At 44.4% G+C, this 17,806-nt stretch overlaps 1 protein-coding gene across 1 annotated transcript; it reads left to right on the top strand.

The window, feature by feature from the left end:
• Nucleotides 1-816: 816 nt before the first annotated feature.
• MRPL42 (mitochondrial ribosomal protein L42) lies at nt 817-5,785 on the top strand (the record flags this gene model as incomplete). Its single annotated transcript, XM_079549256.1, has 5 exons — nt 817-934; nt 2,434-2,497; nt 3,464-3,548; nt 4,390-4,553; nt 5,740-5,785. Exons 1-5 carry the CDS (start codon nt 853-855, stop codon nt 5,783-5,785), a joined length of 441 nt encoding a protein of 146 aa, XP_079405382.1. The 5' UTR covers nt 817-852.
• Between the last annotated feature and the right edge of the window lie 12,021 nt (nt 5,786-17,806).

Below are 17,806 nucleotides of genomic sequence, written 5' to 3'. Positions count from 1 at the left end.
GGCCACAAAGGTGATCAGGGGACTGAAGCACCTCCCCTGTGAAGACAGGCTGAGGGAGCTGGGCTTGTTCAGCCTGGAGAAAAGAAGGCTGCGGGGTGACCTCACTGCAGCCTTTCAGTACCCAAAGGGAGCCTACAGACAGAAGGGGAATCAACTCTTTGAAAGGGTTGACAACTGCAGGACAAGGAAAAATAGTTTTAAGCGGAGGGAGGGAGTATTTAGGTTAGATATCAGGGGGAAGTTCTTTAGTGTGAGAGTGTTGAGGTGCTGGAACAGGCTGCCCAGAGAGGTCGTAGATGCCCTGTCCCTGGAGGTGTTCAAGGCCAGGTTGGATGGGGCCCTGGGCAGCCTGGTCTAGTATTAAATGGGGAGGTTGGTGGCCCTGCATGTGGCAGGAGGGTTGAGATTCATGATCCTTGAGGTCCCTTCCAACCCTGGCCATTCTGTGATTCTGTGAAGGATACAAAAGTGGTGCATGTGTGGGCACTAGCAGCAAAACTGAGCTGAGGAAGGACCCAAGCTTGGAAAGTTGTTTTTCTGGGATGAGTGAGGGTGTTCAGTAAGTGAAGCTACTTAAGAGAGAACTTCCTACTAATGAAGTTTTGTCCCATATTTGACTTTTTCAGAGACAGATGCCTTTATCTTAAATCATGAAGACTTACCAAAAACTGACAACAAGTAACATACTGAACAAATTCTGTTTGTTCTTAAGCTAGGAAACGAAATTGTCTATCTCTGTAACCCAAACAGTTATGAAACTGGTCTTTTTCAGAGGGTGTTCTGGAACCGAAAAGATACTGTGTCTGTTCCAGTTCCATCTTGTCCAGGACTGGTTTCCCATCTGCTCTCAGCATGGCAACATCACTTAGGGCTGTGTGGTCCAGCTGTCTCTGGATGCGTTCAGTAGCTACTTGTAAGCAAGTCCCACTACGAGGTAAGGGATATGGAATTGAAATCCTGTATTAGCATTTATTCTTTGAGAGCTTCTTTATTATACTCTGTAGAATCATAGAGTGGCTTAGGTTGAAAGGGGCTTTAAAGATCTGTGTTATAAAGGTTTGACATCTTTAAAAGTAAAGATCAGTTTATTTGGGAAAACTGAAGCATGATGGTGCTGATCAAAATATAAATGTAGAATTTTAAAATCTGAAATGTATCTCAATTTCTAGATAAACTTGTGTTTGAATTTTAGAATTTAACACATGAAAGTACTTCTAAAAGGAAAACACCTGCAGAAAAGTTTCCCCTTGGTTCTTTGAATCTTCCCAGCTTTACTGCACTGAATTTGTCTCCACATCCATCTTGGGCTGCTAAGAATACCATTTATGGCTTGTAGAAAGCAAGATGCCTATGGTACAGTTCCTATAAAAAGGACTGTTGCTGTTTATCACCTTATGCAGTGGAATCATGGGAAAGCTCATTTGGAGGGGTCCTCGGGTGATTTCCTCGGGTCAAACCTTCTGCTCAATGTAGGCTCAGCTGTGCATCGACTCCAGGATGCTCAGGACTCTGTCCTTCTGGGACAAATCTGCCCAGATGAAAGACAGCACTAACCTCCCTGTTCCCTGATTACCTTCAAGGGGAAAAGTTTTTTCTCTGTCTAGTCAGAGCCTCTCTTGTTTCAACTTCAGTGTTTTTTGTCCTCCCACCACATAGTGCTCTAAGCAGCCTGGCTCCCCCTGCTCACTCACTCGAACCTTTATGACCTCTGGGGTTTGTTGTCAGGTCTCTCCAGAACTGTGGCTTAAATGTTGAAACAGCCTTGGTCCCTCAGTCTCTCCTCACAGGGCAGATGTTGCAGCTAAAAGCCATTGTGGTGGGCATTCACAGCATTTATTCCATTTCACTTTTACTGAAGGGGCCCAAAGCGGCCACGATATCAAGATGTGAGTGCTGTGAGTGCTGAGTGCAGGGTGAGAATCTCTTCCGTTGGTCTGTTTGCTAATATAGTCCAGTATGCTGGTGGCCTTTACTACTTGTAATTCTTGTGATTGCTTTCCTTGGAGTAACAGGAACTTGTGGAAGGAATTGAGTTCTCTAGTGTTAGAGCAGCCAAAGCATTGTAGTTTTGCATAGCATATATACCACTCTTCAGCAAAGTACAAATTCATTTTAACAGTGACTGTTACTATGAATTAAAGGAAAAATCAGATAATCTTCCCTGTAAATCATATGATGATGTTCTTTGCCCTTTCAGTACTATATGACCTCAAAGTGGGTCTATTTTGTTAATGTATTTATAAAGGTGTAACAGTGACATTTGTGTTTTGTTCAAGCTGTGTTTTTTTCCTTAGGAATACAGTACAATGGAAATACAAAAGTAGGACATAGCTACGTAAATGCTGCATTTTTGATAGCACTAGAAATCTTCATGTAAAGTGAGCTTCTATTTAGACAGTGTTTTATACTTGTTTGTATTTTCTTTCCTTGCAGTTGGAGCTGTATGTCGTGCTTGTCGTAAATCGACGTACTCAGTGCTCCCTGAAGACTACAACTGGTACGTCAGCGTGCCCTGTGTGGCCTTCTCATGTGATGTATGTTGCATGTTACTGGCTCTGCCATCAAGTTGTCATCTGATGGTATCAAACACACCTTGTGCCACTTTTGGATATAGATGCATAATAATTTAAAGTGAAGTACTGTTTCCAGTCATAATGATTGTGAGGCTGCTGTTTCAAAAATGAGCAGAATGAGCAGTCATGCATGACTCATTCTAAATTGTGATGATGAGCCCAGGAGCACTACGGTTTTAATTGTGGAAGAGCTAAAGAAAGAGCACTCACTTTCACAGATACTTATTGTTAAGACAAAGCCCAGGTAATTTTGTGCTGGTTTGTAGACTGCAGTAGAAACTGGAAAAGATGATAAAAATATAATGAGAATTGCAACATCTGCACTGCAGAAGTTTTTTGGAAGCTAATGTGTCACAGAAGTTAGCAGGGAAATAAGGTGAGAAAAGCTGTACTCCCTCAAGGAACTTGTCAGTAGAGCTTGTTTATCGTGCTTACCATCATTTGTCAAATGATAGAACCTGGAGCTTTATTTCCTATTCTTTCTCTTATTGGTACCACACTTCTTATAAAGGCACGATGTAGATATCGCTGACATTCATTACCTGCTGTTAGATTTAATGTGATTCTTCAGTGTCCTATGGATTTTCCAAGCCACATTTCCAGCTGTCTGTACAGCTCCATTTTATCCCTTTGTTCTCTTCCATCAAAAAAAAAAAAAAAGAAAAAAAGAAAAAGGAGAAAGAAGAAACATGAAATAGTTGGGGGAAGAAAGAAGTTCAGATCGAGTACTTGTGAGCCTTATTTTTTCAGGTTTTATTTGATAGAAGATTTACAAAGAATTCATAAATAGAGGATGAAATGGGGTTTTCTTTGGAAATTGGGCTGCTCAGTCAGTCAACATTTCTGGAAATTGTAAGGGATTGTAATAATGTCACTTTTTATTTTCATAGCAAAGTGGAACTTGCCTTGACATCAGATTCGAAGACAATTGTCTGCTACCACCCTTCACTCGAGATTCCATACGAGCACACACAAGTATGTCCAACGGTACACATTGCTTAGTCGTGTAAAAGCATAGGAAGTTCTGAGTCTTCAGGACAACTGTTTTTTCTTGCAGTTTGAAAGACAGAGGTACTGTTCTTTACATGAGCAGCGTATCTGTGTGATGTGATGAATATAGTGCTGTGATGAAGTGAGTGATGAATATAGCTGCTGCTCTAAGGAGGACTTTTAGCTGAAGTGAGAGAAAGCTACAGGCAAATAAATGCTCAGATTCTTACAGCATTGCTCAAAGTGAATTAAATGAGGTACTCAAATAGCTGTGCACTACAGAGAAAAGCAGTGTTTGTCTAAGAGCATGCTCCTCAGAGAAGATGTTGGAAATCCGGGCGATAGCTCGTACATCCTGCTGTGTTCAGTTGCAGCAGTATGGGGGACATGAAGAAGTGCTCTTATTTTAAACTCCATTCAACTGTGTGTTCATAAACTTCACAGGAAAACTTTCAATAAAAACTTAAAAACTTAGTATGATAAAATGGTGGTCGTCAGTATGAACAAATGTAATAGCAATAATATGAGTATTTTATGTTAGTAAATAGATGCTTATGATTCAGCTAGTGGATTGTAAGGATGAGAGCTCAGCAGTAGCACTGACAGTGGGACACAGTAATCAGCCGTAGCACCTGCAGTAATGAGATGTTTCTAGAATTCCTCCCCAGAGTGATGTGGTTTTGATTGAGAAGGGACGGAGCCTTTTATGATGCTTTCTTTTTTTAGTTCTTTTGTTCTCAGCTTTAAAGAGTAAACAGTAATGTTATCAGTGCGGCTTGACTTTTTGTTCTTCCTAAAGAGGAAATTTACGTTCTTGTTTTTGTAGCCTGTGCCGCGACCAGATCCGGTGAATAACAAAGAAGAAACTCTAGATCAAATTTTAAAATCCAGATTGAATGAAGAAGAGCTAAAGAATGATAGAGGACTTAGAATTGAACAGCTCAGCAAAATGTTTTACACTACAAAACATCGGTGGTACCCTGTGGGACAGTAAGTTTTCTTTTTTTTCAGTGTGTGTTCCTTTTGGGCATAAAGAGAAACACAGGCATGATTGTAATTTGTCCAAACTCATCCTATGAAATACTCTTAGCACGTGGGCTACTACATACAGTTCTAAATGCAATGTCGTGTAAATGGAAGACTGTATTATCTTGTTTTTTAAAAATTCTGCCCCTTCCATTGCCTTTGCAACTTGATTGGTAAAATACCATGGAGTAGAAATTTCTCATATTGTGTAATTAGCTGCTGCTCCACGTGATTTGCTAAAATTGCATAAGTGAAATCACACTGTCAGTGAATGTAGCCAATACAGCTTGAAACCATATAATTATCAGACTTAAAAAAAAAAAAGAAAGTAGTTTTTCATTTGAAATGATGAGAAGTGTACCTTGGTGCACTTTGTATTCAGAAAGCTGCAAGGAGAAGAGATGTAACATGTCTGACTGAGCTTAAAGAGAAACTCTGTGTGTTGAGGTACACCACTGGAAACAAGTAGCATTTTAGTTTGTGCAGCTCCACTCCAGTCTGTGTTATTACATTTTACGGTAATTGCTGATTTCATAGCTGTGGAAACTTGATACACTGCAAACCTTTTTAATTGTTATGTTTTGTGAACAAGTGAAGAAAACAAATGGTAGAGCTCCATATGGCCAGAGGGTAGTTGTCACTTAATGAGTGTTGTACTGTATTTGCCTTGTTTAAGGGTGGCTAATTAAGAAAGTAGGGATGCAGTTTATCTTTCTTTGTTGTGAAGAATTTTTTTGAATGATATGACTGCAGAATATTGCACTATTTAAAGTAAGGTCTGACATAACTCCTTCTTGTACCCCTGATTATTCTGTAGCAGTCATTTTGGTCAGAGGAAGCCCTGACGATACAGTGAAATTAATCTCACACAAAGGATTAAGAGTAAAAAGCAGCCTTTGTATCTACAGTCGGCTCTACAGCTGAATGGATTATTGCATGCTTGTAGCAGATGTACAGCAGAAATGAGCAGTGTTGTGTAACTTCACGAACAACAGAGATGGCATCTAATGAATGGTCATGGGCTGTGTTTGTGTGTATTACATTTTGCTTACTTGCGTAACCTCCAAACTGCTTCTGGAGGGAAGAAGGTCAGGAAAGTCAAAGATTTTTCCAAAACTTACATTCACAGCAGCTTTTTTTTATCTTCTAGGTATCAGAGAAGACGGAAGAATCCTAATCCTCCTAAAGAGAGATAATTAAGATGACTTCTTGCTCATGAGCATGTTGTTATTGATCTTTATTTGAAATAAAAAAAAATATAGAAATGTTTTTCTGTTCCACATGTGTGTGTTTTAATTAAATTTGATTTGTCCTGTTTCAGTTAGTTAATAATAGAAAAACAACAGAAGTGCACTGATGACATAAAGGCTCTGAAGAATATTGTGCCTGTAGAGTCAAAGAATGTGCCGGCCTTAGATCTGGATGTAGCAGATGATGGAGTGCTCTGATTAAACTAGGTCAGAGGCTTATTGTAAAGTCAACACATAGAAGCAGTATTTCAGAGTGGGAGTTCTAGAACTGCACGTGCTGTGGTTTCTTATTTTAGAAATCTAATACTTAGAATGCAGATGAGCTTTGAATACTGAGGTTTAAAGAATTTAAGGCTCTTTTCTTATACTGAAAGCTGGACGACTCGGTTAAACTTCAGCTTCCGAGACATCACTCACTCTTTAATCATTTGGCATTTGCAAATATTTGAGATATTTGTGTACACTTCTGTTGTTATTTTTGATTTTAAATTCATCCTAACTTGTTCGGTGAGGATGCTATGTATGTTCCTATAAATAGGTGTAGCTCAGGGAGGAATAGTTCTTTGCTTTAGCCCAGCAATCATTTAGTGAAGATACCGACTCTTTCCAGCTTACCAAGGGGGAAGGACTGGTCCTTCAGATGCTTTAAATTCAAGAAATGTGATTTTAATCTGCTTCGTAGCACCTTGCAGTGCTTAAATGTTTCTGCTAATAAAATATTGTCACCTACCATTTTTCTCAGAAATGTGGAATTATTTTCTCCAGCCTTCAGTTTTAGGCATCAGCCTTCTGACAGAAAGTGCCATCTTGGGACGTTGTGCCCCCACAGAGATCCACTAACATTACTGTTATCTTTGCACATCTAAATAAATAATGATGGGGGAAAAATCCCAAACGTCATACATTTTGATCATACTTCCTTTCCAAGGCAACTTGGTTAAAGCAGGAAGGTACTTGTTTCTTCCATTCATCTGGTGTCATTTTGCCAGTTTGTGTCATCTGTATGTCTTGCTACAAGGTGAGTACTGTATAAAGTCTCTAATTCTGGTCATTTCAGTGTAAAGTGCATCTGCTTTTTTCTAAACAGTTTGTTTTTCCTGAACACTTTGTGTGAAGTTAATGTCAGATGCGTCAGGCTAGTCTGAGTATTTGATGGGAGTTATTTTTAACATGTAAGGCCAGTTAGCCCATCATGATTTATCCTGGGATAGCTCTGCTACGCTTGTATGTTAAGCTGATGCCATGTGTAATCCTACCTCAGCACAGCAATTCTGGCTTTGTGTGATACAGTGTGTCATCAAGCACACTGTCATGAAGGAATGTTTGTTGTGTTTATGGAAAGGATGTCTGCTTACTCTGCAAATCCAGTTGAACAAAAGTAATTTTTCTGCCCATAGTACGACTTTTTTGAAGGGTTTTAGGAATTAAAAAAATTTAGTAATAGTAATTACTAAAAAAAATGTTAGTAATAAAACAAATTTTATTATTTGCATCAGTTTGTGGTGACGGTTACTGACACAGGTCCATAGGTGAGAGGCTTACATCTATCTATCTATCTATCTATCTATCTATCTATCTATCTATCTATCTATCTATCTATCTATCTATCTATCGTTCATTGTTTTGTTATAATCCACCATGTAAAACTGAACCACCATTATTTTCGGAAAGCTGAGACCTAAATTGTCTGCTTGGTTTCATTCCAATTTAAAACAAGATGTTCTTTCTTGGGTTCAGCTTTCAAATATTTATCCCCCCCCCCAAACAAATTCTTGCTTATGCCTGCATAATGCTGTTAAGACATTTTCCTTTGCAGATGCCTTTTGTCATCACAGTACCACTGCGTTTGTCTGTCCTTGTCTGTCAAACTTGACGCTTCATCATCTGCAGTCGCTGCAGAAATGTTGTTACATTTCTCACTTTTCCCAAATGTTTCTGAACACTCCTTAGGTATTTGGAGCACTAAAAATCTGTTGTGTGTGGGACTGCTATCTGATTTAAAGTACTTCCTCTTCTGAGCAGTTACTGGGAACTGAATGAGTCTGAAACACACTCACTGCATGTACCCTCTGCCAATTTGTTGTTACGTTAATCCATAAAATGGGTGTTTTAAAATCCTTCCCTGCACTACGCTGCCAATATTTCTGTTTTCTTACACTAAATCTTTCGTCTGGGTCATCTGAAGCGTGACCCAACTAAACTCCTATTCCCACAGTCATTTCAAGTTGTCCTCCTGGCTTTCATCATCTTGAACAGCTACATAAAGCTGTCTTTAACTGTGTGTTTCTCTTTACTTGAAGACTTGGAATTGGAAATCCATCTGCTGGAGTCTTTTCCTGCTTTTACCTAAAAGAATAATCAATTTGAAAGGTAGTTTGGGACTTTCTGTTGTCTTTTCTCCTCTTGTTGCTAACTTTGTAATTGAAAATCTGAGTTACATAGAATTGGTAGAATGGGAAATCTGCTGTAGTGCTTTTGGATCCAACTTAAGGCACTCAGCCATTTGCCTTGTGCTTAATAGCTATTGTTTCAGACTTCAGGAGGCTCACTGCTGTGGATAGTGTGCAATTGGGTACAGCTTACTGATTTTTAGCTTTTTTTCACGTACTGAAAGTCTCTGAGCTTTCCTTGTTAGTATGCTATTCCACTAGAAAGCTCTGCTTCAGTCGCGTATCAAAAGGTTTGTCCTCAATTCAGCCCGTTAAAATCACACTGAAATTTTTCACTTACTCTACGTAGACCTGAACTCAAAAAGGAAGCGTTCCTTTCAAACTGTTTTTTTGCCTTTTCTGTGTGCAGATTCTGTCATTCTGCAGGTTCGTGGTACCACCACCGGGAGGCAACCTTGCACAGTGGCTCTCCTGGATTTGTTCGAAGCCATAGATGGTGGGACTTAACACTGTGAGAGACACACGCCAGCTGTTACTAAATTAAATTTGCAAGTACTGACGAATAAGAGATTTCCTGGGAGGTCTGAAAGTGCTTGGATTCAAAGGGTCAAAGGTTCTTTTCTAGCACTTTCTTGTTTGCTTTGAACTATTTGACTTTTCTAATGTATCAGAGTTGTATCTTTCTTCATACATATTAAACAACAACAAAAAAAAAACACCCAACCCTTGTGGTTTTGAAAAACTGAGTCAATAGTACAGCACTGCCAAACGGGCCCATTTGACGAGTTTCATGTCTGTGTGCTCAAGCTCCTCGGGACAAGAATGGAGGGAGTGGTTAGCCACCCCATCCCCCTACCCCTATTCAGCCCTGTGGAAAAGCTGGCTGTTGGGAGGGCCTGGATTTCACCTGACATCTTCAAATTCTACTGTGCCTCCACTACATCTCTGCTGCAGCTCTATAATGTATCACAATAGGAATTTATGTTTGATGTCAGCGCTTTCTCAGTTATTCCAGTTTTCATGGTGCACTGTTACAATTTCCCACGTGCTCATTCCATCCTGAAAAATAGTACAAAATTACATGAACAAGCAGACATAGGCTGTGCAGGCTGCTTTCCTCTCCTGTGATGGAGGATGTGTGTCTCACTTTATTACTACTGTAGAATAAATTGACTTAGAGCCCAGTTTTCACAAGAACGAAGTTCAGACTAATTGTATACCTACAATATGTAAGAGCTAGATTTGTTTCCTAACACTGAGGCAACTACTAATTAGACATGTAAATCTGAGTTACCTGTCATAGACTCACCTTATAGTCAATAGGCACGCATACAAAGTACCTCAACAAGGCAGTAAATCCCATTAAAAAAAAAAAAAAGGTTGGAATAAGCCACACATTGTTTTCTGGAGGTGCTTTTCTCTCTTCTGTGAAGGGAGGAGAAGCTTAGTAGAGATTTAGGTATCTATTTCATAGCAAATAAAGGTAGTTTTATTGTGTTTGGGAATTATTTTTTGGTTGGTTGAGTTGGGAGGGTAGGGCAGCAGTTTGTGAGCAGAGACAGAAATATAGAAGTACTCTGCTTAAAGGTGAAGACTTCTTTTTTGCTGTTCCTGCTAAGCTTTAGTAGCATGTAGTCCATATACAGAAGTCCTGAATGAAGAGATGAGAAAGTCAGCAAAATATTTTAAAGACTAAGCAGTTTTCTCTTGCTAAGCAAATGAAGCAATGTGTTTTGCCTTCACTGCAACAGCTTTCTAACTTCCTGGTTTTTGTTCTCTGCATGCAGTAATGCACATGCTTAATAACAGTGTATAGGATTTTAATCTCTCACCTCCTTTTGTTTCATCAGCTCTCCAATACTAAAAGTTAGTAGTGAAGCTGTTAATCTTTTTTTCTTTCATTCTATTTATTCTGAATAAACAAGAGGTGCTTATTTTATGCATCTCTATACTCCCTCTTCTGATGAGCCCATGGTTCTCTCTGTTACCTCCGGGTAGCTACACAAGACAAACACAACAAATAACTAAATGGCTGTGCTGCAGACATGCTCTTCTGCTTTCGTTAAGGCACTCTGAGGCTTCCAGTCAATAAAGTAATTCCAGGAAAAAAAAAGGTCTGTTTGTTTACATTTGTTTATGGTAATATAAAAGTTCATGTTCCCTCTCAATTTTTTGGTTATTCTATATTTTTTAGTCCTGACTTAGAATCATAGAATCACCGAGGTTGGAAAAGACCTCCAAGATCATCCAGTCCAACCATCCCGCTACCACCAGAATTTCATCACTAAATCATGTCCCCACTTTGATGTCAGGATTTGCTTGTTGTTTTCTATGAATACCTTACATCTTTATAAAACTGTCTTACTCCCATCCCATTTTTTATGCCGTTAAAATCTTGCATTTAGTGATGGGGAAACTGGCCGTGGCAACGAGTTCTATGGATTTTAGAAATTGGTTAAGAAAAAGGATTTCTGATCAAGGGGGAAGGCACACACAGTGCCAGCAAAGTGCTCGCCATACACGGAGAATAAGAAAAATGGCCCAGCACTTCTCTTCCTAGAGCGTGAATTTGTATGTTCAAACCTACTGCAACAAAACACTCCACGTGTGTTGTGTTGGCCCTGTGGGTTAAAATTCATTGACTTTATACAGCTGTATTTGTTTAATTAAAAAAAAAAAAAAAAAAGACTTGAAATGAAGCTCAAAGAGGCCAATGGTGGCTGAAAGGCGACGCGGTGACGGTGGCTGTGAAGGAGGGAGGGTGTGGGCAGCCCTGAGGCAGGTGGCAGTGGTGAGCACCCCCACACTGCTTGGCTGGTCCTGGCCCTCGAGCTGCTGGCTGTGTTGCTTCAACGTGGCTGAGGCTTTAACTCGTGACTTGAGGAAATGACCCCTTAGAAGCCCTGTGCTTCCTTAGGAGTGAAGCACACCACCTGCACAGTGCCACTCGCGCCCAGCCAGCTCGGCCCAGCAGCAGGCAGTCGGGCTGGCCCCCCTGAGCCTGAGCACCGAGCTCAAGCTTGGGGCTGCTAAGCACCTACACTGCTTCACCATATACCCCTCAGCCCTCTCCCAGCCTCTCCCAGCTGGACCCCCCAGCAGTGAAGAGCCTGCTCCCGAGGGCAGGCCTTCTTGTGCCTCTGCCCAGAGCAACCCAAGATGGCTGCTCACCCTCAGACATTACCACGCCCGAAAACACACGTGTACCTCATGTTCACACTAGGGAAGCACTGTTCTCAGAGGCTGCAGAGCTGTTTCACCTCATTTCAGGCATTCTGAACTGAAAGAAACGCAAAAAGGCATCATTCCACATTGGACCCACACAGCACCAGAGTGCAGGGAGTGCTGTGGAGTGGGGAAGCAGGAGGAGCCCAGGAGGAGCCACGTTGGCACGGCGGTAACATCAGGAATGTTCTTATCCAGAAGTACAGACATGCCCTGTGGGAGCAGGTGGCTGTTCTCACAGACAACCCAAGCTCAGGTCCTCTTTGCTCCTCTTATAAACACTGTGGCACAGACACGTCGGGATGTGTGAGAGCAACAGCTCGCATGCAGTTATTGCTCGCTCCGCACAGCTTGAGTCCTCAGCATGGTCCTGCCCAGTTCACAGGTGTTCCAGTTGAGACGGCAGTAAACATCAAAGTATTTTTCTTCTGAATAAGCAAAATAAAAAATACAGTAACATAAAAAACAGCCCGGATTTAGGAACACACAGCTCTCAGTGGTCTGCATCAGAGTAAATGGAGTGAATGAAGGGTAACTAAATATCAATGTTCTGTAATCCTGGGCCTTCAGAGGATCCAAAAGTCTAATGAAATAGCTCAGGTTGAGGCATTTGGGAAAATAATGAGGCATTATTCTGGACAAAAATAATAATTGAACATTAATTTCTTGAAATCTTCATTGAGGCATTTTAAAATAAAAAGGCTGTATTTTCATTTCAGAGCTAGTGACATTACAACAAAAGATATATCAGAGCATTAAAGAGCTCCCTTTCTTCTCAGGATGCGATAGGTTAATGCATTTAAAAATCTGCGACACTGGCAGATAAGCTTTTCCCTCTAAATTACTTGCCATTTTTCCCCCTGTTCAGCTGCTCTACAAGACAAATTAACTTTGCCTGGAAGGCACTACCAGCACAGTTCCTCTCCTCACTTGGCACCCTGCTACCCCCGCAGCAGCCCCAGAAGCCAGAGCTGAGGCTGCCTCAGGAATGAAGTTGCTTCCACAGTGCATCGGAGCATGGCCGTCAGCATCAGCAATCCGTCCTGTGTGGGGATTCCAGAGCTGCAGCTGTATACTTTTGTCAGCTAGTCCAGAGGGGTTTCATTAACCTCTCCCCAGTACCTCTGTTTAAGCATGGATGGTGACTAGATTGTGAAACTTCTAGAAAAAAAACTATTTTGAAGTGTTAAGTACATAAATGCAATTGAGTGGAAACAGCTGTTATTTACATACGCTGAGCACAGGATTCTGCTCCCAGATGGATAGAAAAAAACTTGCCACTACAGGAAAAAAAAATTGGAAAAATATGGATTTAGAAAAAATACATGCAATGGACCATGCTGTCAAGTTTTATAAGCTATCACAGCTCCACAGGTTGCCACAGTGATGGGATACAGCCCATCCACTGGAGGGCTACGTGCATCCCTGCAATAAAGCAGTGGAAGGAGTGGGCATGCTGCTGGGCACAGTGAGGATGCATGGGCCATGTGTCAGCCTTGTATACAAAGGCAGAGAGCCAGGAGTCTTCACAAATAGTCTTGCAGAAAACAGCCCCCTTCACAACCAGATTTTGCCATGGACTTCTGTAAATTCAAGATTATGTTCTAGAAGAGAAATAAAAAAAACAAAAAAAAAAAGAAAGAAAACAAAGCAAACTTTAGAACAATGCAAGCAGCATAGAACTGTGTAGCTAAAAGTGGTGGATGGCTGGGAATGCCCATCCCATCCCATCCTGTCCCAGCAAGCAGCTGGCCCCAGGACATGAGGTGGCTATGGCACTGTACAGAAAGGGGACACAGACCACCTTGGTACTCTCCATTGGGAATCAGGTTGGGAGCTTAGGTGGGGAGGTTTGGTTGGCTTTTCCTCATAGGAGCTGCTGTGAGAAATAGCAAAAGCTCAGGCAGAGCGAAAGCTCAGGCACAGCAAAGCCACTCAATTCTTGCCATGGGGTCCCCTCCAGGATCTGTTGTGTTCCAGGGCTGCTGTGTGTATCACTGCACACAGAACTGATGCAGGCACATGTGTTGGACATAGGTGCCACCTGTCCCACTTCAGATACAGACCCCCCACAAGCCAGCCAGCAGAGGGACATCGGGCAGCTGAATGTATGTGGCCGAGCAGAGCTGGGCCACGACAGCAGAGCTGGTTCCATCAGACACAATGGGGCCCAAAATGCTGGGGCAAAGTGTGCCGTGCCCTAGGCGGCTCGCTGGGCCAAACTCATACCCAGAGGGATAAGCTATCAGGGGAGGGAGCTCTGAAGAGAAAGCTAAAAATAGTGTTAACATTTTGAAATATGGGACAATGGCATTCACAGTCAGAAGGGACCCAGCCCCAGACTTAACACTTTTTAAAAAGCTCTGCCTGTTTTGTAATAATCCCAGATATTATTTCCCCTCCCCCATCCATTTACAAAAGCAGAAATAATAGCAAAAACTTCAGCAAATCTAAACCCGTTTACACGGGGCCATCTGTTAATTCTGGTCCATGGCAGCAGAGGGCATCTGAGGATTTCGAGCCACATCTGGCACGGGGCTCAGGCAGATAGCTGAGATAGATGCCCACGATCCGGCCTCGGTCACAGCTCGTCCCAGCCGGGGCTCCCACAGCCGGGCGTCCCCCCAGGCTCCACACCGCGGCGTGTGACCGAGGTGCTCCGAGCATCCTTGGGCAGCAGGCGGGCGCTGGGCAGCTCACTGAGGTTGTGCAGCGTGTGGGGCTGTGCGAGGCCATGCCCAGCCCTGCAGGCCTGCAGCCACGGGGCCTCGGGCAGGCCGTGTTTGTTGCCTGCTGTGAGCGCTCTGAAAACACGCCTGAGGTGAGCACTGCGCACAGCCCCAAACTGCACACTGTCACTGTGTGGAAGAAGTTTAAAGTTACAGCGATGCTGTAATACCCATCTGATGCCCTGTTATTCAAGCTGCTAAGTGCAGAAGCACGTCAGGCCCGAAGTGCACTGCAGCCTCCCTCCGAAGTGTAGCAGTGGCTGAAGCCCAGGAGAAGGCTCTCCAGCTCCCTCCGTGCCTCCCAGCACTCCCAAAATGATATCCTCCTGCTGCTTCCCGTGGCAGTGCTCGCAATCACAAACACTTAATTGTAGGAATCCATCCTGGAGACCAAACAGCTCCGAGTGAGTTAAACATCCTCAGGACAAGAACTAGAGCAGTGATGTAAAATAAATCCTGCTCTGACGGGAGAGCATTTACTCAGAGCCACGTAACCCAGTTTCTGCTGCATCCCCGTTTCACTTTGCGCTCCGAACCCTCTCAGTCAGAGCCAGCCACAGCTGCACCTATTTTAATTTTCCCTCTTAGTTTCAGGGCTGCCCCTACCAACCAAGGTTCTGTACTAACGCACACAGCACCCCGGAGAGCCTCCTGCCCGCTGGGGGAAGGCAGCCGCACAGCACGGGCTGCCCCTCACGGCGCAGACACCGACCCGTCCTCGCTCAGAGCGGCCGTGTTGTTTCTGGCAGCGGCCGGGAGGAGAAGGCAGCACTGCACAGCACTCCCAGCCGCTATCTCGGTGGGCTTTAAGAAGCAAAGCCGGGGGTGCGAGTGCCGACAAACACCCGAACTTCAAAGAGCGCAAGTGTGACCAGCGGAGCCGTCGGCGTGCGGCTGGGTGTGCGCCTCTCAGCCGGGAAACAAGCTGAACAAACAGCACGGCCACGGCACCGTCTGCTACAGCCTGAACGCTACAGCTACAGCCCGTCACACTCTCCCAGCAGCAGTTTGAATGACCACTGTCAATGTGGGGCTTGCAGCAGTCTCTTTTTCTGCCGTGCTGATGAAAGGAAGGACTAACGGGGAAGAAAACGCTGTCAGAGCACCAGTATCTGCCCGTGAAACTCCCCGTACCTCTCTGTGCGGTGCTTTCCCCATCCCAGCTGGGGACGCGGCACCTCCATGTGATGGCAGTGATCCAGCAGATGGGGCTCTGAGCACACTGCGACCCTACAAACCAGGTAGGCAACTGCCAGGTACTGCACCAGGTGGGCACTGCTATGGAAATTCTCTTATTTATTATTTTTTTAAATGCTTATTGCCCTATGCCACCACATGTCTTTTTTTCCTTAAGAAGCAAATATTTTCATGTTGTTTTGTCGTTGCTTTAAATCATAAATAATAAATTGGAGAAGCTATGAAAGTACTGCATGCAGCATGGTTCTAATTAAAGCTCCCAAGAGTGTGTGAATCTCGCTCGGTGCAGCAGAGGCCTCTGTGTGCCACCAGGAGTTTCTACAGAGGAGAGGGCACACGGGGAGAGGGCAGAGGGTCCCGATGCCCCTTTCCAGGGGCCGAGATCTGTGCCTGCCATGTGCTGCATGTACAGCGAGAGCAGGGGGACCGACCAGCCCTTTCGGGGGGAAACCAGCAGGACAGCACTGCAGTCCTCCCAGCACTGTCTCCACACTGTTTGCTTTCTGATTCCGAGCGCTGCTTTCTCTTAGGACAGCACTGGATCATAGGAATTATCCACCCGGTTTTTGATGTCTCTCCTCGAGCAAATATATATTCTTAAGGAAGAAAAAGTGTTTGTGTCTGAATAGATCAACATGGTAGGAAATAAGGTGGCAGCTGGTTAAGAGTAAAATTGTTTCTTATACATCATCATTGATTTCATCAAAACATTCTGTTTCTCGGGCAGCTGGGAAGAGCAGCGTGGTCCCACTTAGGGAAACGCTTGTTTTCTCTCTACTCTATTTATTATGTTTTGGGAGCTCTTTGTAACAGAAGCAAAAACCTGACTGCAGGGCGAGAAGTTCCCCAGCCCCTGCCTGCGGGGTGCACCCCATTAACTCACCCTCATCTGCTCACAGTGAGGGCTCCATGCTCCCATCTTTGTGCCTGGGGCTGGGATGTGGCAGAGCAGGGAGCTCTTGCTGCAATCTGTATGAGCCCAGCAGTGTGTGGTTGATCCCTTAGCGTGGGACACGAAGCCCCCAGCCCTTTGGCTAACGCAGGTTGAGCTGAGCACAGGGCACGCTGAGGGCAGTGGGCTTTCTGAGCAGCATCCTCGGGGAGCAGGGATGCAGCAGCAAGGAGAGGCCCCTCTGTTCTGGCCAGTGGGATAAATGAGCACGTAACTTTTGCAGCACAGCACTGCAAATTTAGCCAAATCGGCTGCACCAGGGACGGAGAACTCCCCCCGTTCCTCCTCACATCGCATTACATAAATAAAGCGGTGCGAGCTCTCCAGTGCATCTGGCACACTTTTCAGGAACAAAGTGAGAAGCATTTCTAGCAACAGTCACACTTTGCACCACTGCAAAAACATTGCTGCCTCTTCCCTCGATCATGGAAGAGATATTTGCCTCAGGGAAAAATAAGCAGAGAACCTCCTCGTCCTCCCGTTCCCCCCCCACCCCCCGCACTCGCCGACCTTTCTCTCTGGGTACATCCAGAACCAAGTGAGAAATGCGACACACGCTCCATGATTCCAGGAGCTCCCCACTCTGCTGCGGATCCGAACTTCCATCTCACACTTCTACCGACGGCCGACGCACTGCCCGACTGAACTGCTCATGTGCAGGGGAAAAGATCTGGGAAAGGAATCGAACTTTCTCATTCCTCAGCCTCAAACCTCCGACGTTTGTGCCCTCGTCCCGGCCGGACACTGCATGCCGGGTGTTGGCAGCGGCTGTCCCCGAGCCTCACCGGCAATATATAAAGCACGCTGCCCGGGCGGCATTACCCATTTCAGATCCCTGCTTACAGACGGTCATTTTCCTTTCGTATCAGTATCCCCGATTAGAAAATTATTGTTTATAGCACGGCAAATTAAAGCCGGATTTTGTTTACATGGAGCAAAGCAAAGCTCTCAGAGCCCGAGATTTCTGTGCCTCTCCCGTCTGCTTTTCCTCTGCATCCCATCTCTCTCCCACCACGCACTTTCTCATCCAGCAAAGCACTCGTGCAGACCGACCGAGCCCGTATTAAACGCCCTAATGCCAAAGAAGCTACAAAGTAGCTTAAAGTACTTTAATACACCGCATGTGGCCCGTAATCCCCAAAGTAATTTAATTTAATCGCCTTTTCTTCCACCACCGAATGGTTTTTTCCTCCCTGTGACCGTGCGGGAGTCTCACCCCGAGGCGGGATGGGGGTGGGGGGGCTGCGAGGAGCGGAGCCCGAGGTCCCTCCTGTCCCCCGCCCCGCCCGGGGGGGTCCCACCGAGCGTCCCCGCACCGCTCCGCTCCGAGAGGGAACGCCGCGGTCACGTCGCTGCCTCGGATCTTCAGCGCTGCTTTTAAACAACATTGACTTCTCGTGAAAAGTTGAACGGGACCACGTTGAGAAAAGCCCCCGCTGGAGTTTTATCGCAGCTTTTCTCGTAACAATGGCCG

This window comes from Tetrao urogallus, assembly GCF_951394365.1.
Source record: "Tetrao urogallus genome assembly, chromosome: 1".
NCBI classification, from domain to species: domain Eukaryota; kingdom Metazoa; phylum Chordata; class Aves; order Galliformes; family Phasianidae; genus Tetrao; species Tetrao urogallus.
The sequence above is the reverse complement of the archived record's forward strand: the minus strand, read 5'-3'. Positions and strand labels throughout refer to the sequence as shown.